The sequence below is a fragment of the Centrocercus urophasianus genome, unplaced genomic scaffold (assembly GCF_019232065.1).
Source record: "Centrocercus urophasianus isolate 14NV4802_14NV808 unplaced genomic scaffold, USGS_Curo_1.0 seq_5, whole genome shotgun sequence".
Taxonomy (NCBI): domain Eukaryota; kingdom Metazoa; phylum Chordata; class Aves; order Galliformes; family Phasianidae; genus Centrocercus; species Centrocercus urophasianus.
In genome coordinates this window covers 2,156,954-2,179,914 of record NW_024885088.1, presented here as the reverse complement: position 1 = coordinate 2,179,914, position 22,961 = coordinate 2,156,954, and the positions used below count along the sequence as shown (strand labels likewise).

Genomic DNA, 22,961 nt, shown 5'->3' with positions numbered 1-22,961 from the left:
AGCTATTCCTCATGATCTGTGATGCATTTCTTGTAGTAACCCCTTTTACACAGTAAAAGAATGCAGACCTTGTGAAAATAATCCACTGGATTATTAATTATTTTTGTCTTGATTTTAATAGGTACGCTTGTATCACTGGTTTTAATTCTAAATAGTAAATACAAATTTACCAAAAAAAAAAAAAGAAAGAAAAAACAAACAAACAAAAACCCCACCAGTTTGCATATGCTGGCTGACAAACAATCTGGCATCTTTTTTGTGATATTGAATTTTTCTTTGGCAGTATATACATGTACTCGACTGTTTTTTAACATTTTTCAAGCTACCTGCATTTCTGATCTTGATTAAGAATATCCTGCTTTTTACACTCATTAATAGGTACATAAGAATGGGAAAGTACAAAGTGAAAGAATTGACAGATCAAAATATTGAAAATAATACTGGGAGCTCTGTGAGAGCTGGTTCAGTTTGGGTCTTTAGAGAATGAAACACATTACAGTCTGTTTACTGTTAAATGTCTGCAAAAAAATGGACTTAACAAGAGTGGACCAGTCAAAGATTCAGTCTCACAGTATCTTTCATGGTAAAGAAATTTAGTCTTTAGAAAATTAGCCCATGCAGATGTTTTGATAGTAAGTGTGTCCTAATGTTTTTTTCTAAAAAATATCCAAAAGCTAACTGATGTAATTTTGCTCCCTCCTTAGTCGGAAATCTATTGTAGGTATCTTTTCTCATAGCAAAACAGGAAGTACATAGAAATGAAATAGAACAGTAATGTAAAAAAAAATAAATAAATAAAGTAAAAAGTTATCATTCTAGAATTTAGTTTCAGTTGATACCCTCTTCAGACTTGCAGACTTTGAGGTTGCCAGGCAAGAGTCTAAAAACTGGCAATGAGCAAAGTCTAACCTGAGAACCACTCCAAACACTAAAAAGACACCTCTTATTTAATATCTATTGGATTCTAATTCTTCTACGTGAAAAAATAGAAACAGGAAAAAAAAAATGGGGAAAAAATAGCCACATAGGGAAAGGCAATAGAGATAGGATTACTGCATTAAGAAAAACAACTAAACAGGTCAAGGAGCCTTAATCTCTTAATGTGGAGTAAAAAGGATTCAGGGTCTCTGGTGCAACAGATGGAAAAAAAGGCTGAAGTACATGATGGGAAATTATCTACCACACTGAATGTGTATTGAAGGAAGATGCTTTTCCGGAGCTCTGTCACCCTTGTTCTGCCACTGGAAAGCTCCTGGCCCCATCCAATTAACTCTCACCCAGTAGATACGTATAAGCATTGATCCCTCCTCAGTCTTCTCTTCTCCAGGCTGAACAGCCCCAGGGTTACAGCCTTTCTTCAAAAGGGAGATGCTGCAGACCCTTAATCATCTTTGTATCCCTCTGCCATTGTTTTTCTTGAACCAAAGAGACCAGAACTGGATGCAGTACCTTGATGAGGCTTCAACAAAGGAAGAGGGAGAGGATCACCTCCCTCAACCTGATGGCCACACTCTATTTACGAACCTCAGGATACCATTGGCCTTCTTGGCCCTAAGGGCACACTTGTGGCTCATGGCCAATTGGTTGTCTACCATGACACTCAGATCCTTCTCCACAGAGATCCTTCCCAGCAGGTCAGCTCCAGTGTGTGCGGTTACACCTTCCCAGGTGTAGGACTGTTCACTCACCCTTTTTGAATCTCATCAGGTTCCTCTCCACCCAATTATCTGGTCTGTCTAGGTCACACTGAACGGCAGCACAGCTTTTTGATGTGTCAATTGCTTCTTGCAGCTTTGTGTCATCAGCAAACATGCTGAGGGTAGGCTCTGTGTCTTCATCCAGTTCGTTGATGAAAATGTTGAGCAAGACTGGGCCCAGCCTCAACCCCTGGGAATACCACTAGCTACAGGTCTCCAACTAGACTCTGCACCTCTGACCACATTCCTCTGAGCTCTGCCAGTTTTCAGTCCACTTCACTCTCCACTCGTCTATTCTACACTTCCTAAGCTTACCTACAAGAATATTATGGGAAACAGTGTCAAAAGCCTTGCTGAAATCAAGGTAGACCACAGTCACAGATCTACCCTCATCTACTCAGCTGATTGTGTCACCATATGAGGCTATCAGGTTGGTCAGGCATGACTTGCAAGCTTGACTGTATCTATCAGAATAAGTAATCCTCCTACAAATGCCTCTGAAATGGTCAGGACCATTTTATCCCATATCTTCCACAGGTTTTAACAGAGGGGTTGAAGTGAGAAGGAGATTTTCATAATCTGAAAAGGAACTCGATGCCAAGCTTCTGCTACCTCAAAGAGGTTTGTTCTAAGAAAATTTGTTCTTGAAAATTTGAAGACATCTAAGCTTGGTCAATTTGAAATTCAGATATCTAGAATCACCATTTGCTTTAAGAAATGTGGTAGAAGTCTTTTATGTGAGTATAAGACTGAGTATAGAAACACCCATTCCAAGCAAGGGGGTTCAACTAGTTTGAATGCAGAGTGGGAATCTCTTCAACAAAGAGGTTGTATCTCCTTGGAACTTCTAGATACACTCAAAGTCATTTTTGTCAGTGTACTGGGAAGGTAAAAAAGATTCAAGTTTAACTCCCAATAAATTCTCAAACATTCTACAAATAAAGTTGTCTCACCAAATAAGCTAGAAAGAGAAGGATCTGAGTAAACAGGAAGATGGGCATAGTAATATCAGATGAGGACAATGTATGTAAACCTTGATGTGACAAAAGACCATGCAGGACAAAAATGGAAGAGGAATTAGCTTTCATTATTCGGACATACTGAATTACATAATGGGGAAATGATGTAAAAAAAGAAGGCCCACAAGTAATATTTTCATTTCATAAAGTGGAGATATTTATTTGTTAAGATCAGTAAAACCAAATTATAAATAACATAACAGTTACCTATGTAAAGTTCCATCAAAATCAAAACAGTGAGCCTGTCCCTTCCAGTTGTGTTCATCAAAATGCTTCAGCTATGAAAAAAGGCATGGACTGCTATAAAATTGAGATTTGTTTCTGTCCATGTGCATGAATATTATAAATAAGACTTCCCTTATAAAAAATCACATGAGATGCTAATGGTATATTCTGTAAAATGTGACTAGGAAGTGACAACAATGTACTATTAATAAATAATACACTCAATAACAAAACGATCTTTGCTATTGAAAGACATTTGGGGCTACATACACGATGAAACCACTTGGAAAAAAAAAAAGACATTCTTCAAAGGAGCACAGAGCGCTACTTGAAAATGAACAGACTCTGGACATAATAGAAAATACGTTATTGCCAGGCAAAGAAAGTCAACCCTTCAGTCCTTGTAACAGTGTCAGCCATCAGCGAACATTTGCTACGTTGGGGACAATTAGACTGAAGCCCTAACCACAATACGCTAAACAACAACACACTTTGCGATGTTTAAAACACTCTACACAAGTACCTCTGCCCCTGAGCATGCCAGAATGATCGTGATTCAGATGTTCAGCCAAGTGCTCGTGCCATTTTGACACAACTTCCAGCATGTAAAGTTTACATAGACCTCAAATGATTAATATTACATGTCAGTCACTGGAGGTAAGACAAATCCACAGAATTACATGACCTCAGAGGCATAATGATTTGCTTATCCACTTTAAAACCATCTCAAGACACTGAACTACCACATTATCATCACTTTTTTTTCTATAAACTTGTCAAGATAGGAAAGATGCAAATCAAATTACTAGCATAACACAAGGGCAAAATTCACCATCTAACACTAAAGTCCCACATCCCATTGCTCTTTGTGAAATGATGCCATCACCAGCTGACATCAGTCTTGTGTGAGACAAAATCTCCCAAAATCGCCCAGTCCCTAGAAGCCAAGAGACACCGTGCATCTGTCTTGCCTGTGCTCCTGTATGCCAGCATTACTACAAACCACAGACTGATCCCAGGTCAGCTTGTTTCAACCACTGAGCTCCTACCAAAAATACATGTGTGGTATTTCAAATTCGTTCCTATTTCTCCATTGCTGTAAGCATTACTTTGCCTGAGCACCCCACCCAGAGGAAGGCTTGCCCTGACAAGCAGGCTGCCCCCAGAGCCAGACCCACAAGTGGGGTCAGATACAGAGCAGAAGGTCTGAAGTGCACAGATGGAGTGACAGGAAGGTGAGGGCAGGAACCTTGCAGCTACACGCCAAACCACAGTCACTTCTTTATCAGAGTGGCAACCAACAGATAACTGAAATAAGTGGGCAGGAAACACACACTAAGTGTGAGTCACACTGATACCCCACCAACACAGCCTTGCCAACCCAAGCCTGGAAATAGGTCTGATCTGATGGAAATGCAGACAGATACCCCCTTATGGTGCTGGAAGGAGGCATACTGGACTTTAGGAAGAGAGCTACTCCACTTGTAAGCTTGTTTATTACCATCAAACCTGTAAGGCTTACATTTACCAGAATCAGAGGTTGGTCATGAAAAAACAGGTAGAAGATGTGGTTCACTACAAATCGCTAGAAGTATCTTCTTTCCACGTCACTTCTCTTTTCAGTGTTTCTACAATACAGAGCTTATACTAACAATCCACCTCATGGACTCAACATTAAAAGAAAAACACATGCAGTCATTTACATTCATCTGCATCTGCATGCTATGTTTCACAGTTCATTATCAAAGCAACATACCACTCTATAAAAATATCACAGTGAGGCACCTTTAATTTCCTTCATATCTGTGTTTGCTTTTCTCTTGAGCTTTCAGAGACAGCCAGATGGAACCTGCAGTATCACATGTTAAAGCAGGATGAGTTGTGTGCATAGGAAATACAGCGGCTTAGGAGTCTTGAAATTTACATGTAAGGACAGAATTTCATCTATTTTTTGATATCTATTTTTGTCCTTGAGTCCTTGAGTTCATTAATAATAATAATAATAATAATTTTAAAGGAAGGTAACCTGTAAAGGGCTAAAATATGGCATGAAAATGCTTTGCACCACTTTCCTTTCCATAACATAGGAAGAAGGGCAGCACTGCTATCAGGTTACTACAGCACTTGACATTGCTTCTGCTTCTAAGAGAGCTGAGACACTAACACCAGAATCAGTGCTTTCGGACCAGAACACTCAAGAAGAGTGCAAAATCCTCTTCATTTAAAATTCAGACTGCTGGTAAGACTCCAGAGGAACAGAAACCTTACAAAGTGCAATTGCTGTACATCACACTTAGTACTGATTTTGATATTGGATGCACAGAAGGCATATGCTAATTCCCAGGTGAAAAAAAGCCAAAGTTCTCTCTAAAAGGATACACTTCAGATGGGTGTTCTACTTACTTAGAGATAGGATGCATTACATTATGTACATGATACACACAAGTTGCCCAGAGAGGCTGTGGATGCCCCAACCCTGGTGGTGTTAAAAGCTAGATAAAAGGCAGGTGGTGTTAAAAGCCCTGGGCAATCTGATCTGCTACTTGACCTACTGGCAGCCCTGCCCTGCCTGTGGCGGGTGGGCTGGAACTTGATCCTTGAGGACCCTCCCAACCCAAACCATTCTATGATTCTATGAGAATCTGCAAAACGGTCACAGAGATGCAAACAAACAAACAAAAAATAAGGAAGGTCAATGGAAAAGAAAGAATGTAGAGAAACCATGAAGACAACCGGATATACGTACTTCAGCTGTTTATACCTCATCTGAGATAGTAACTTCAGTGAAAATAAAAAATATTGAATGCAATGAAAACAAAAAATATTATTTCACCTCAGTGGTAGCAGGTCATAATCATGAGCATTTGTTAAAGGTTCCTCATTTTACATTGAAAGCTATTTTGGAAATGAATTTGTATGTTATTGATGGCTGGTTTGAGTTAACAAAGATGAATGCAAAGATTCAAGATTTGGCTGCAGGAAGTCTAATACGTGGACACCTGCAGTCAGAAGGTGTTCCACAAAAGCCAGAAGAATTTTCAGAGTTTTAATGTTTGAAAGGAAAAGTAATTTGTTGTCAGTCATCATATACAGAGTTATGGAAAGAGTGCACTACACAGCGAGAAAACAGAAGAACCACCATTTCAACATTTTAAGACAACTGATATCTTAGACCAGCGCTGAGCCTTTGATATAAATTGCCAGTAGAAAAAATTTTCCCTTCAAGAATTATCAGAAAAGAAAAATTGCATTTGAATAGCAGGGGGGGAAAGATCATCTCATTGCATTATTAAAGTCTGAAAAAATGATTTGACAATGACTGGAAACATTAACAGTCTTCAGATCCATCACGGAGGATAAATCACTTGAGAACATCCAATTCTCAGATACAGGCAGTCAGTGAAGAAGCTTCACATTGCAGAAAAATCTTTTTTTCATTTTCATCCACCTCACAAAATCTACTTGGCAGATAGTGCAGTACATGAATCACTTCTCTGCAACTTGCTGCAACAATTCCTCATATAGGACCTAAGTCATGATTTGATTTCAGATCATGATACCTCAGTGCGGCAGATGTTTGAAATGCAGAAAGATATTGGCCTCACAGCAGCAAAGTACAGCAGAAAACATCCATGATCTTCACTTGTGGGGAAAAATCCAGTAGCTTACAGAATAGGTCCCTGTAAGTAGGCAGCATTGCCTGGATTTGCTTTGAAACAGCTCAATTTAAAATTTTCGCAGGATGAATTCCCTCAGGTTTGAGAACAGGCAGCTGATTAAAATCTCTGCAATTCTATTGATTTGTCCAGAGTCAGAATGGTAGAAGAGAGCAGAGAATTTGGTTTATAAGTTGGAGATTTGGGCAGACAGAAGAAAACTTATTATTCTCATTAAAATTTATGAGTTTGAGCTTTCTGCAAGCTATGCATTATCTGAAGGGAATGTCCTTTGTGTACTTGCTAACCATGAGGGTGGGTTTTAACCTGGATGCATAAATTCAGTCAAACAAATATGTATATTTACTTGTTTGCCTTAGCTGTTGAAAAGAGATAAAGCTTTGCAATTTATTAAATCTCTACCCTTACTTTCCAAATGTGAGGTAACCAACTCTCACAGCACCTCTCTCTCAGTGAGCAAGCTAAGTAAGTCTCTATTCACCCAAGAGAGCATTCACAGCAGGAAGAAAGACATCAAACATCCTATAAGTGGCATGAGAAATAAGAAAGTCTCTGCTGTACTTTAGAGTTGATGCAGTAATTAACACTGGAAAGACATGAAATACTGCATGCAAGCTTGGTCACATTCAGCTTTAATAAAACTGGAGTGCTCTATGTTCCTGTGTTGTGTTTCCATATTTCCACATTGAATACCAAGAAGAAAGTTCATCATACTCACACAGTGCAAGGGAGGATTGAAACAACCTGTGGACTTGGCAGATTTTTCCCCAGTACCACAAGAACTGAGGAGCTGAGAAGCAAGAGAGCAAAGAACTTACATCTGTATAACTTCAGCAAAGCATCGAAATGTAGGTATCTCCTTTTCCTCTATCAAAAAACTGTGTTACTTTCCTTATCTCCTTCTGATCTTTGTCTGATTCTTCAGATGCCACCCCTAAATGTCTGTACAGAAACAGTAACAGACAGACTCCAGAAGATCTAAACCGATGTTCTCAGTTTGGTTGGATTTTTTATTTATTTCATTTTGACAAAAATGAAAGTAGCCTAAAATTGGAAGCTTTGTAGAAGCACAGACTCGAGTAAAATCTACAAACACTGAATAACTTGAGAATTGCTTCTTCAGTTACTGGTGTATCTATTTTAACAAAAATTGAGATCCTTTCTCACAACTATTTGTGGTGACGTTTTCTTATGCTGCCTTTGGGTTGACTCATGATATAACCATGTCTAGACTAAAAGAAAAAAAAGGTTGAACTTGAAAGGTGAAAATACTAAATAACACAGCAAATTCAAGGTGATTTGAATGTTGCTTGCCTTAGAAGGACCAAGATGGGATAAATATTTATCTTAACAGTTGACCAACGCAACCACAGCATAGAGTAGGTGGAGATCATTTTAAGATGCAGTTTTAATAGGTACTACTGAGACTTGCCAGCAATCAAAATTGCTTTGGGGTGAGAAGCGGGTTGGTCTCCAAAGCAATAGATTGTCTGCCACTGTTTTCGGAAAGCCCAGCATTCTGGCTGTGAAGGAAGAAAGTGATAACCTTGCCATATCTCAGGCCTGCTCTGCAGTGTTGTATGTGTGAACCAGGGATGACATATATGGTGACATTCATTTTAAGTATGTGCATTAAGCTAAAGAGGCTGAATACACCAGGGCTCTGAATACACCAGGGCTCATCCTGAATAATCAGAGAGGAATAACTAACTGTTTAACTTCTTGTTGCTGCGAAAGAAATATCAGGTAGGGATACCGGGCTGAACCTCCTATTGGTTATTTGTATTTCCTTCAGGAAAATGAGTTTCCTAGTATTTAATTAGCAGGCCACTAGATCATTCAGTAATTGTTTCATTCAAAAACCACCAAGAAGTCAAGCACCTGATAGATTCCAAGTGATGAAATCTGGGAATTTGAGGAACTAGAAGTTATTCTACAACAATCATTATGAAAAGCACAGCCTTCTGCCATGCTCTTTTTGTTCTCCAGTGATTGAATTATCAGTTCCTAAGTGAAGTCATGTTTTCAACTTACAGCTAATTCTTCTTGGTTTTATCAGTTACTTTTGAAGAAAATATGGTTGAAAATTACAAAGTGCATTATCTACTTAATGGCTGATTTTTAAAATCACCCTTCAAAACCCAAGGAGGATGATCATCAGGAAGATGGCAAAGAGATGACTTTATGTTGACTTCTTGGGCATAAAAAAAAGGCCCAGATGATCCCAAGTGGAGGGACTGTGTGATACTAGGAGCAGATCTCATTAGGGATGTCCCAGCATAGAGGAGAGTCCCCAGAGCACCCTTCGGACAGCCAGGATGCAGAGGACCAGCCACTTCCAGACAAGGTCTGCTGACTTTTTGTTAGTAGGAAACATCAGCTAACAGATAGAATCACAGAATAGCCCCCGTTGGAAAAGACCTAAAAGATCATCAAGTTCAACCACAACTTAACAATACTACCCCAACTCTAATAACCCATGACTAAATCCCACAGTATCCTTTCAATAAGGAGGTGGTGACTTAGGACAATAGCCAGTAAGTCTGTTATACTTTTGTTTCTGAGTGAATGGAAGTAGAGAAGGGAAAGATGGATTTTTCATCACCTCTCTTTGTTCTGCTGTACTTCTGTTTAATCAGTTCACTGCCTCTTGGCAACATCTGCCATCACATTCTGCTTTGCTGCCATCCTGCAGAAAACCTTATGTCACAGACGATAGTCTGTTTTTCAGTCATTGTCAGAAGAAAATGTCCTGCGGTTGCTTGGAATGGGCAATCTTTATCTAGAATTTCTACAGTCCAATTTATTACACCACTGATTTGATCTTCATCTTTTCCATCATCATCCAGCATTCTGGAAAATGCCTGTCCTTTGTACAGTCTGGACTTGGTCCAATGCTTATTAATCTATCGAGATGGAGAACCAAAGCAGGTAGCAAAAGGTGAGTTAGCATTTTTCTCCTTCATCATCCCCACTTCTAGATTGCACACTTCCTCACTTCTGTTCTCACTGTCAATTTCAGGATAGGGTGAACCAGATTTTAAACTAGTTTTCATGAATATGCATGAAGGAAGTGTTTTGTGCAACTACCACGGTTCAGAGATTCAGTTTAAAACAGCAGATGCCTTGCTTATAGCTTCAGCTTCCGAAGAGATGCAAACTCAGCAGCGTATGCTGTGACATCATTCTGATGAAGCTAACAAAAAGGTGAGTGTATTGAGGTTGATAAAAAAGCCAATATTTCTACATTCTATAAAGATTAAGCTGTAACAGAGGCTTTGATCTTTGACTTCTGCAGCTAGTTCATTCCAAATGATAATCTTCGTATCAACAAAAACATGAAGCACAGCATTCATGAAGGAGAGTCCTCAGAATTATGGCAAGGTCTGTATCAAATTAAAAAATGTTTTTATTCTCATGAGCACATATACTCTTATGATTTTAATTTGCCAGCTTCTCTTTCAATTGCTTGCTTTAGAATGAGCTTCAAAAGATTCATAACCAACAGAAAGGAGGAATTTTATACAGTTTTAGCAGAAGTTCATACATTGGCCTTAGTCTCCCTAGAAACACTTAAGCACCCGAAAAGATTATACCTAAACTGATTTCAGTGCCAAATATCTTCCATGCACAACTCCTATGAGGGGATTTGATCGTTCTGTTTATAATCAGGTGGCACCCTCTATAGAGCAATGATTCCAGCATTTTTGTATCTTGGCAGCTCTATGAAAAAATTAATAACTAAGAACATGAACAAATCATTTGGCAAGCCTGAACTAGCTTTTAGTGAAGATGAATTGCAGTAGCTTTCAACCTGGTGCAGGCATTAACCTCAATACTGGAGAAACTCAGGGGCTGGCAGAGGAAATAGAAAAACTAAAGTAAGGAATTTCATTAAAAGACCTTAAGATTTCTATTCACTTCTACTAAAGCAATGAAATCTCAGGACACTACTGTCAATAGACAGAAATTAACCACCCAGCTAAATGCAGATGGATATATTCATTCCTCCCACAGTTTGCTAACTCCGAGAAGCTGATTTCTGTGTTAATGCTTAAGTCCTGGATGTGACCACACCTATTCCCTGGTGTAGCCTTCCTCTTCAAAAGTGATACAACTTCAAACCCTTACACGTAACTCCACATTTCATACCAAGAATCCCAATACATGGGTCCCACTTCCCCTAGACTAGTACCAGGTAAATCTCACACTAAGTAGCAGAAATAATGGAGTGTATTAACTCCAAGATTCTTGTTAGGCAGTTGCCATTCTCAGATTCCCAACAGATTTTCATTTTCTCCGTGACTGCTCTTGCCACAAAATACTTACAGAACCCTCCTGCATCCTTTTTCACTTGTAGGGCAAAAACTTTCTTCTTGGCCAGTGTGCCTGTGTGAAGTGCCAAGTCAGCCAACTAAAACAGGTTTCTGTTGAGCTCCCATTGTAGACTTGCCTTCTCAAAAGAGGAACTTATTTTTGTTTCTCTCCTTTCCTAAGCTACTAGTTTTCTGGAAGTTATAGAAAATTATTTATCCCCAAAGCCTTTACTTCCCTATCAAATGTGGTTGCCATTGTAAGATGCAGTTATATTCTCTATAAGTAGATATGAACAGAGCCCAAACTACCAATTTTTCCAACATTAGCCACACTTATCACAAACAACATATTTTCTTCAATCCCCATCATTTTTTGAAAACCATCTCCCTGCAAACCTCAGGATTGCAAACATCAAAAGGGGCACACAAAGACAAGATTCAGTCAGCTTCAGCCTTGCGGAGAATACAATGCTCCTAGGTACATGGGGCACTAACTGAACACAAGCAAGCCAGTTGTTATGAAATACTGCATTGAGGTTTCCTATGAAAATACTCATTTTTTCTCTTCTTTTACTGAGATCTTTTCCCCAGGACATGAGAGAAGGGATTTCCAGGGTGTCGGAGAGTCGCCAGAGAAGTTCAGAACTGAATTCTCAAGTCCTGGTACAAATGACAAAAATAACAAGCACAGAGGCAGTTCTCCCCTACTCTCCTAATTTCCCCACACCCCTGGGAAATGGTGGCATCCTTCTGAAGTGTCATCTTAACACACAATATTTTGACTGCTGTTCTCACAGATAGCATCTTCTTTTAAGAACTAAAAAGTGCAAAACTTCATACATCTCATAAAACCCATACAGGCACCTGTTTTCTACAAAAGGCAGCTCAGTAAAAATTTGTCCTAATGAGCAGTAAAGAAAATCCTTCCTTACTGAGTATCCATATCATAGATAAAATATAATCCAAGTGAATGAATTATCAGTGATGGTCTATTGATGTGTTGATTGTACTTCAAAAAAAGCATATGGACAGAGATAAAATGGGTTACAGAAGCACATTCAGATTTTATCAGAACAATCTCTAAAACAGCATTTAATCCAAATCTCCCCTTTGCAATTTAGAGCTACACTGTAATCCTAAGGAACAATACCCAAATGCATATTTGGAATACCCATATTTAGGAAGAAGATTTTATTCCAAAACATATTTTTAAAAAGCAAAATAAGGCTTTTTTTCAATGTCCTACATAGATAGTCGAATTATTCATATTTAAAGAAGAGCCAGGGGTGTTGCTTTTTTTTTTTTTTAATTATATCTATATAACTTGCAGCTTGTAGTCTACAAAGAGAGCGGTTGCCAACATATGATAGGACACATTCCCCAAAATACTAGCACTTTGGAGCTAAAACAGGTAGCACAGGAAATTGTTGTGGAAACCTGACGACAGTTTTGTTGTTTCAACATTTTGACTAGAATTTCAGCTACTAACGATAGAAGTAGAAGAAAGAGAACATTATTTTGGATTATAAAGTTAACAGTGATAGCATCTTGCAGCTGAAATTGCACTCTGGACCAAGTAAGTATTTTCTTCCTGTCCTACAGTGTTAGAACAAAGCAAACAAAAAGATTTCTCATTTACATGGCAATAGGATCATCTGCTGTCCAAGTAATATCCAAAAATAAAACAGTCCTTTAGGCACTGCACTGACCGGAGCAGCCGCAGTGCAATTTGCACGCTTACATAATTCTCTGATTGCAAAGAGAAAGGCTGCATTACGTAAGTGCCTGCCTTTTCCGGTGGTTTTTTTTGTTTGTTTGCTTTGTTTCATTTTTTTTCTCGCTGGCTATATTGTTTTTCAGTGCTCCCAAAGGCTGTTTTACTTTTCAGGCTCTCTTCAACCAGAGACAATCTTGCAACAGAAGTACAAGTCTTTAAGGCTAATGTTACAATCCGAAAAGAGGAGCTAGTAGCACAAAGAGAAAGGATTTTCAAAGTTTCAACTGATTTTAAATGACACTTACATTCATTTCTGCAGTTTTTCTGTTAGAAGCACATGAAGAATCTTATCTTGCATTTCACTGAACACCTCAAATCCCCTTGATAGTCACTGAACATGTGGAGTCCAAATGAACACGGAACTAATCCCAAAGGCAAAACAGCACAACAAGTAAGGAGCAATCCCTGCTACCAAAGTCACTACAGAAATCTTGCAGCTGGTCAGTTAATACCTGGTTGCACTTCACTTTTGTTTTTGTACCACAACTTTTATCTTCAAGCCAATTTACCTTAACCAGCTGTTGCCCATAAGGTAGCATTAATATGGATATAAGTGCAATGACCAAACTATCCTGACAAAACCTACAACAGGTAGGTTCATCTATATTCAGTAGCAGGGCATTCCCAATACATTCTTCTACCAGATTCTTAGTGCCCTTCACATTCACAAGTCTTAGGAGTTGATGGTACTCAGCTCCTCAGGCTTTCACACCTTCCACCTTTCTTCCATTGGAAAACAAAAAATGGAAAAAAAGAAACAAAGAAAGTTAACAATACACACACTTTCCTCTATACCCCTTACCACTACACACAAGCACACTCACAAGGGAAGGAAAAACAACCAAAAAAAAAAGAGTTACATGAGGCGCCAATCTGGAATGAAATGGATCTTTGAACAGACAGTCATATTTGGCACTGTCAGCAAAAGCTTGTGGGTGGCCCCATTTCTCTCTGAGCCTTAATGCCCTTCTTACATCATTTAAAAACGTCACCCAGAAAGTTCATTTGAGTTGCTTCTGACATTATTTTCACATTACTGCTGAATGGACTTGATGGAGAGGTTTGTTTCCCCCACCGCAGTTCCATAGAACATACATTAAGGACATATTCCATTTGGCTTTCAAGCAGCATTTTTACGGTCCATGCAGATCCATGATTATTTTCCCTTTAAAAAGAATCAACAGAAGATCAGAACTCTCTGTAGGAGAGCAAGGAAATTAAAAACTAGTGGATCTCCCAAACCGACTGCTACGATCCTTAGGCAGAAGACTGGGTTAAAGGGTCCTCACACTGTTCTAGCTGCATTCTCAGTACACCACTTTTATGAAGGAACCAGAGCTGTAGAAATTCCTCCGGCATGGCATGGAATCCGGAATCGGGCAAGACATTGTCATAGTAATGGTGGCTAATAAACTTCCCATGCAGGTCCACTGAGAACGGCCAGAAGCCATAAATCGTTACTTCTTCACAGAGACCAAGGGCAGCACTGACTAGGAAAAGTCCTGTGGAAAGTCGTTTGGCATGGATACCTTTGCTCTTCCAGAACTTGCCAATGTCACGCAGGAAATTGGGGTTGGCGAAAAGCACCGCCTGCTTGGCACCGAAGTCCTTCAGGGTGTAATAGACACGCAGGGAGGGGCCCGTCCCTGTCTTCATTGAGAAGGCCGGCATATAGATGTAACTGTGATTATACACCTTCACGCTGTCCACAAATGCTTTTCGAGACCAAAGCAGATTCTGGAATCTGTAAAATGAGAGAGAAAAGTCTGTTGGTCATCATACAAACATTTTTCTACTCATTTCAAAATCCACCTACAAGCTGTTACTCACACACGGATTTGCAACTGATCTGCACACCTTTCCAGAGCCTAGAGAAATTCCTGACAAATTTCTGAGTGTCTCTTCTAAAACAGTGAACCTGAACAGACAGTTAAAAACCATCTGGTATCCTGCTAGCTCCAAAGCATAAAATGTTTCTGATTTCATCTCCTCACAAACCCTTCATGAACACTAATAATTTTTCCGAAAATTGATCACTTTAGTGACATTTTTCTTTACATTTTCAGGCATAGAAATCTTTAAATTAGATTTTGAAGTCTGTGTTGTTGTTCTTATTTCCTAAAGGTGTACTAAAAAAGAATCCAAGTTACATGTTGAACAAGCAATACTAAGCAATAATCAAATAGAAATTCTGGCCTTATAAAAATTTTAAGACTTGTAAGATTTGCTTTTATTATGTCCGCATAGAGATTTATATTTCCATTAGATTATGATACCATAGCCATTTATTCTCAACTTGAGAAAAATCTCAGAGAATTCTTTAGGATAAGTGGCACCACAAAAATATAGCAGCAGGCACCAAGTGACACTCAGGGACGATGTTTAAGAAGGTAGGAGTTACACAGCGAATAGGTTTAAAAGCAGTTAATATTTGTAATGTGCAAGTTAGAAGAGAGACTAGTTGGGGAAGGCAGTGTATAGATCCACGTTATTTCTCTGCTTTTATAGTTTTATTTAACTCTTGCTACAAAATCTATATCAGGTTACAACTTCTTTAAGTAGCCAATAGCTGATTCTACATTATTCTTGATTAACTGATATCTACATCATCCTTGAATTTAGACTTGAATACTACTTCAAAAACAGCACTTTAGCAAGAATATAACCTCTCCTTCCCATGTACTTTTGGCATGCCAAGATGAATGAGACATCTGGCAGGAAGCTGTAGGCAGTTCACACATACCAGCACCCTCAGTGATGTTTAACACTACACAAAGCACATAGCAGAAAAACAATAAAGTTTCCTGAATATGCTCCATTGGGTGCAAGTGACAGAGATGTCAGCCAGAGTGACTAGTAAAATCCAATACTTAAAAAACAAACTTGTTAAGAAGCAGGAAAACTTATTGTTCTGGACTGTGGGCTGTACGAGGTGATACTTCTGAGTATCACCTGAGCATGAGAAAATCACTGTGATTCACCTTTGATTATCTGCTCCCTTTCCAGAGTCGCTGCAGCCTTCAGAGCACCAGTAGCAAGTAGGCAAGGAGAATCCATGTAACTTCTGCACAAGCCTTACCGGCGCCTCCTGCTTAGCAGCTGGGATGTTCTCCCAAACATGATCCCTAATTTTTTTCTCAGCTCTTGAATGACTTTCTCATCTTGTTACTGCCTCCTCTTTCTCAGTTTCTTGTGGCTGAGACATGTGTATGTATCACAACCGATTTCATAATCACACAGCAGAGTCAGAACAAGAAAACTGAGACACTGGCAGTGGACATTTTCCTTTCTTTGGCACAGGTAGAGAGATAGGTATAAGAGCACCTTTTTTATATGCTCTGAGTTCATTTGATATGAAAACCCCTTTGGTAAAAATCACACACACAGCAAGATATATGGGTTTGAATAGGATGTCAGAAAACCTCAAGAAGCATCAGCTAAAATTTCATCTGATACAACTGCCAACAAAAAATCAAACTTCAGCAACATAGAAGTATCTCATGAACACGTCAGATTCTTTGGAGTCTTTCTTCTGGTAGAAGAAAATGTTAGTACTAATTTAAAAGACTTTGCTGACACTTTCAAAATTCAATATTTGGTCTGCTGATTTGCCACAAGTTTCTTTCAACATGTCCTGGTGGGATTAAAGTAAAGCTGTTCCAAAGCAAAACCCCTGAGATCTGCATGGTTCTTCATCACTGTTTGACTGTGCAGATCTGGTCTTTCTGTGTGGAGTAAGTAATGGAGACAAAGCCTGTGTCATCCAAGCAAGAAATTTATCCAACTTGAACATATGAAGCAAAACAATAATTTCATAACATTGCATTTGGCATTCTTTTCTGTAGAAAGAACAGACACAGTTGGATGTAGAGGGCCAGCAAAGGCCAATGTACCCTGGCAGAAATTCACTGTCCTACATACCACCTATGAGACTTCTCACACCTGTAAGTAAGTGTTCCCCCAAACAGCTTTGCTATTCTCTCCCTGAAGAGCAGCAGGACAACCTGCCAGGTATAGGAGTTGGGTCCAACCTAAGAAAGTTCTTCCATTTTCATCAGAAAACTCAGTCACTGAGGGGGAAAATAATCTCAATATTCAATATTCACCTATGCGTTGGAGCCTTCAGACCCTATCCTAAAAATTCTCTAATAGCTTATGAAAGGTAGAACAGGCTTTAAGCATATTGCACTCTTCTCAATGTGAGGCACCCCCCTGGGAGGGGCTCAAACTTCCTTTCACAGTACAAGGAACTCGAGTACACAGCTTCAGCTGCCTTCGCAGTGGTGGAGAGGAATACACATACAGCCTTGTCAATCCTGGAAGCCAGTTTTACCACATCCTTTTCCATTTACAGCTGGCTAACAACAATCACTTCACATGGAAAATAGATGTGGTTATTCTAAAGCTTCATTCTTCAGCAAATTTACTATTCACAGAAAAGCACTGTGCAGCTTTAAGCTGAATACACTTGAAATGCTCAGATATAATCATAGAGGGACAAGGATTGTCTCTGAATATTCATACACCATCATTGCCACGACACATTTACATTTATTCTACATGAATCTCCCAAAATGCCTTAGAAGTAATAAGAAGTAAATGACACTGCTATGATAATGGTCAACAGAGGGACTTCATGTAGAATGGATGGCATTTGTCATGTAACTGCAAACTGCAAAGATTTGTTCATTACATCACTTCCTGAAAAAAAAAGTTATCCGTATAGCCATATCAGTAGACTTCGTGCCCAGATGGACATGACACAGGTGGCCAGGAGATCGTGCAGAAGCATAAAACATGCAGATTATGGCTCGTCCGATGACCTGAAACAGCCAAAAAGCTGCTCCCATCTTGTGCTCCTCATGAAGGGAATTATTAGAAACAAATTGTATTTTTTGTTTCTCTTTGTACAAACAGGTGGCTTGTCCAGCTTTCTTACTGTTCACAGGATGGTTAGAGACTGAAAAATCTGGGGACAAATTGTACACATCAACAAATGTCAATATACTTTACTTGAAGCTCAAGTGTACTTGCCTTTAACAACCAATGTAGACAGGGAGCCTTTCAGGCAATCTCACCCCAGCAGTGGCTTTTGGGATACAATGCCATATCCTTCTCATCAGAGAAAGAGAACAGAGAGACCAGAAGGGCTTTCCCTTTGTAGCTGATAAGTTCAGCAGCGTATGCATGAGTGTGCTGATAATGGCTTCTTCCCACTTGTACTGGCAAGAATGCTGCCATCCTGGTACAACCCTTGCATTCAGATGAACACACAAACATCTCCCTTTGTGCTAGTCCTTGCCTAGATAAGAAATAAGGAGCCACGTGTTCCTAGTTAGTGCTTTACAGACTTGCAGAAGGAATGAGGTTGCTAGAGACATCTCTGCCCATCTGCTCCAACCTCTGCTCATGCTGCAACTTCCAGAGCAGTGTGCCCAGGCCCATGTCCAGTTTGTGCCCATTGCCTCCGGTACCTGGCACTGGGAACTGTTGAGAAGAGTTCTGTCTCCATCTTCATTGCGTTCTCCCTTCAGGTGTTTGTATACATTAAGATCCCCATAAGCCTCCTCCTCTGAACAGGCCCAGCTCTTTCAGCCTCTTCTCACATGAGAGATGCTCCAGACTCTTCATCCTCTTGGTTGCTCTCCACTGGACATTTTCTGGTGCACCTGTGTCTTCTTGCCTTACATGTTTTGAACATTCAGTATTTTCAATGGCTGCAGTGTAGCTGCTCTGCAATCATGGGGCTTCAAAATAAGCCTACCAAAAGATCCAATCTCTTGTGCAAGAGCACATCTCTGACAACACCTCGGCTCTCAGCGAGAAGCATGAAATTGCTCTGACCTTTGCAGTCAAGCTCATACAAATGCATGGCAGGCTGCCAGTATTCAGATAAAAGTGGAGCTGGAATCTCCCAAGCCTTGAATAGCACCTGAAGAAGACAGGAACTGCTCAGTAATTGGCAGTTTTGTGTCCTGGCAGCTTGACAGCAGCTTGGAGAGGCGATGATGCTGTGAAGGTTGCTGAAAGCAGATCGCAGCCTGCTCAGCTTGGGTGCTTCACTGCCGCTGCATTCATTAGTGGCCAGCAAGCGCATGAAATCCTCAGCAACACATTTTTGCTGTCAGGTTCATATGACAGATCAACTTAAAAAGCATGACTTTCAACAGGCACAAGTAGGCACAGCTGCACAGATACCAGAGAAACAAATTCCTTTTTACCAGCTGTAGGATTCCCTCAGATGCTGTGGACTACTTTCTCAGACAGAATGATGCATCCAAGAGAAAATTTCCAGAGCCAGTTCACTGTTGACAGCACAACCAAAGACTTAAGAGCATGAAGTAGTTTGGATTTTTTTGTTTGTTTATTTTTAACCTGTTTCTTAATGTTCCTGCTGATGCTCTCTAGCAGATACTTGGAACAGGAGTGCTCTCTCATACTAAGAGATGATTTCCTGCAACCACAAGGAACTTGCTGCAGATACAGTAAGCTAATCCACTGACAGCTAATAACAGCAGCTTTTTCTTGCATCTCAGTTTCCTTTTGATCTCCCCTGCGAGCCACTATCTCATGCCTATGAAGATACATCAGTCACTAACTGCACTGCCATCTGCAAAGTCACAAGTTCAGCATTCTGGATTAATTGAAAGCTGACTTCTCAAAAAGAAAAGAAAAAAAAAAAAAGGTTGAGAGTATTATTTTGGAATTAAGACAAATAGATGTCAGGGGAATCGAATAGAATAAGAGGCATATAAATACTTGTGCATTTGTCCTTACAGCAAGGAGACAACCTTACAAAAATGTTCTAGATAGTTTGATGGCAGCATTAGCCAAGAATGATTAAGCAATTTGCTGCAGTTGCTTACATGCACTTACAGCTGGGTCACAAGTGAGCTTGCAATCACACATTTGATCCTTCACTTCTGTGACCCAGGAATTTCACTGCACTCAGTCTTTCAAAAAGGGGTGCACTCATTAATGACCTACAAACTTGTTCATACGAGACACTTCTTGATTATACACCCAATCTGGGGCTTGCGTAGCCAATGTCACTAAAACACGGGCTGTGTCTGAGTTAAGAGCACCATGGTTTCCATGCGCTTACTCTCCATGTTGGCACTTCCAGCATGCATAAGGCGCAAGGTCGGCTATTCTACTTGTCCACACAGGGATTCAGAAACAAGCACCTAATGTGCTATAATTCGTCTCCTTTCTTGTTTTATCCCAAGTTTTCCAACTACATAAGCCTTTGTTTACTTAACTTAGGGAAAGCTACCTTATCCAAGATTGAATTACAATCCCATTGAAGTAAATGGCAAAGCCAACTCTGATCTCTCTGGAAGTCTGCTCAAAGCCTCAAGCAAAACAAAAAAATTCAGGCATGCAATGCCCTTCAGAGCAGTTAGAAAAGGTATAAAATAACATGATTAATCACAAAGACTGATCAATTAAATCAGAAAAATTAGAGATGCCAAATATCGTCCGTCAATGCAGAAGGCTTTTATTTCTGTGGTGGATTCCCAGTGTTTCATCTAGTCTTGTATCAAACAACTAAAGCGCGAGGAACTCAGCCCTGTTCTCACTGTGGGTCCCTCCACAAGCAGTAGGGTCACCCTGCTGGGTGGGGTGATACTATCCCCATCTTCCCCTTTCCATTTGCCTTCCTCCTTCCCCAGTCTAACTGCCCACTATGGATGCAAAGGCAGCAAATCTTCCATTCAGCTCCTCTCTCCCAACGCTCACTTTAGTTACATACAACTTGCAGATCACTGAGACTCCATACTGCCTCCTCTTTCTTTATCGAGGTTATAGAGGTTTCCAACTTCAAAAATCCTACGCTTTACTCTCATCTCTGGTTCCAAAGATTAAACATGAACAAATCAGCCTGATTCTCCTACATACATTTTTAATAGCTTTTCTCAGGTTAGGGATTACATTCACACCCACTGTCAGCTCCAAAGCCCCCAAATCAAGGAAACATACTGTGCAGTGCTTGCGATTACATCTTTTTCAGCCAGGCTGTTTATTAATTCTATGCTATTCTCACCCAATGACCTTCAGAACACTCTGATGTACTTATAGTTCAGTTAGACATTGCAGAGGTAGACTCTAATCCCTTTGAAGATGCAAGATCATCTTATGATTGGATTCTGTATTAATTAGGGTTTTTTTAAACTTCCACCCATTTCCACTTTTACACTGTCATGCTGGGAATACTATATATAGTGCCAAAAGAAAGCTGACTCTGTTTTTCAATGGAACATTGAGGTGCTCTATACACTAAAGCAATGAAACATTAAAATCAGTGTTCACTGTTTTTTTTGGGACTGTGTGTGATCGTTATTCTGCCAGCTCAAATTAGAATGTGCTTATAAATACCTCCTTCCAAAATTGATAGAGCTAAACATCAATCCATTCTGTTGCCTGACAGTTTGAATCTTAGCTTTCAAAAGATGAGCTGCTTGTCTTAGTTTGACTCTTTGAAGATTGCAGCGACTAAAGTCACAGAGAAGTGGAAATAATATAAAAGGATAGGCAGAACAGCATGACTGTAAACTACATGCATTGTCAAAAAGAAATTACTGCCTAGTATTTATAAATCTGCTGAATATTTCACAGCATTTACAGATGAAAGCCTGGAGGATAAAAAAAAACAATGAAATGTGAACCGAAGCGACCAACAAGGGAAAAAAAAATGTTACAGAAGTAATCCTGATATCTTTAGTATTCAATTCTACTGGACTGCATGCAGACCGGGTCTGTAAGAAGAAAAATCATCAGATCACACATTTCCTCAAATTTTTATGGAAATCAGAACTCCAAGAAAACCCACATCCTACAGTAAGACCATTTCTTCTACCCCTCCCTTAAGTTCCTTAAGAATAAATTTGGCCTGATCATTTTTGTTTCCTCTTGATACAGATCCAAAGAGATCTTAGGATTACCCAATAAAAGTGTTGAACACAGAGTCTTCAGAAGATTTTCTCTTGATTAACCTGTGTTCTCTAAAGCAGACCACTGTTTTTGGGACAGTGTCCAAATGGAAAAAGAACAGTACTGTATCTCCTCCAATTCTAGGCTTTTGAACTAGGTTTTAATTATTGTCCAGATATGAGTCACAAGACATCGCCACGTGTTATAGCACTGCAAGAAATGTTACTAACATTAAAGCTTTTCTACCTATTAATTCTGGCCTTAAATGTTCTGTAACCCAAATATAAAACATACTGAAAAGTTTACAGCCATGAAAGACTAATTTATAGGGGAGGACACTTTCTGGCTAGTATACTTGACTGTTTACTAAGTGTTTTTCATCACTTCCTTAGCATATTTATAATTTGCATAGATCTGTGAAGTTGACATTCAACTATATCCTCCCTTCAACCTCTTAAGAGTTCTTTTCAAGGAGAAAAGCACAAAAGTTTGCATTAAGCTGTTTTTTTCTTAATGATGTCCTGTGCAACATAAGCTGTAGACTGAAGAGAAATAATTTAAAGGAATAAATGCTTTGATAGGCGTTACAACAATAATTGTAGCTAAAACAGGTCTTCTTTCTTTCTTTGTTTCTTTCTTAAAGTATATGAACACCCAAAAAAATTAAATTATAGCATATGGACCACTGGTGGTCCCAGAGATCGTGTCCCATGGCCCACAGCTGGAGTACAAATCTATATTAACGAATGTTGTTTTCTAAAAGTTTCATAACAAAAAACTTGTTCGTAGTCCACAGAAATATGAGGTGAATCTACAATATTTAAAATGGGTTAAAAACAATTTACAAAATTCTAAAACCTGTAAAAAATTATCTATGTATTTCCTTTATTAGCTTCTCCCTCTATACAGCCTCAGCTGTCACCACTTCTGCTTATAATCAGGCGACAAATTGGAGTATTTAGATTAGTGGATGCCAGACAAGAAGCTAAAAAGACAGAATAGGAGGGAAAAAAAACATTAGCAGTTAACAGTCAAGGATGTCCCTTCAAGACCTTGGCATAAGAGTCCATGCCATCACTAAAATCCCTGGAAATGAATAAGGAGAATTCAAGCCAGAACAAGGACTGCAGATGTTGCTAGACCTTGAAGTCACTAATTTAAATGGATTTTCAGAATGTACTTTCATATGATGCCAATTCACAGCAACATTTCTCAATAATTCCGGTGGTGTTCAGTTATGCCTGGAAGGATTGGCAGGTGTTTCTCAAGACTTCTAACAGATCATAGTCGAGATGTGTTGACTCACTGCTCAGTAG

General features: G+C 39.4%; 1 protein-coding gene across 1 annotated transcript in view; it reads right to left on the bottom strand.

Annotated features, from left to right (window-relative positions):
- Positions 1–7,453: 7,453 nt before the first annotated feature.
- The window catches only part of ST8SIA1 (ST8 alpha-N-acetyl-neuraminide alpha-2,8-sialyltransferase 1), a 66,792-nt gene continuing 51,284 nt past the window's right edge, over positions 7,454–22,961 (bottom strand). Inside the window, exon 4 of the mRNA XM_042834882.1 lies at positions 7,454–14,455. Coding sequence (XP_042690816.1) covers positions 13,969–14,455 — 487 coding nt within the window. The 3' untranslated portion in view covers positions 7,454–13,968. The remainder of the gene's footprint in view (positions 14,456–22,961) is intronic.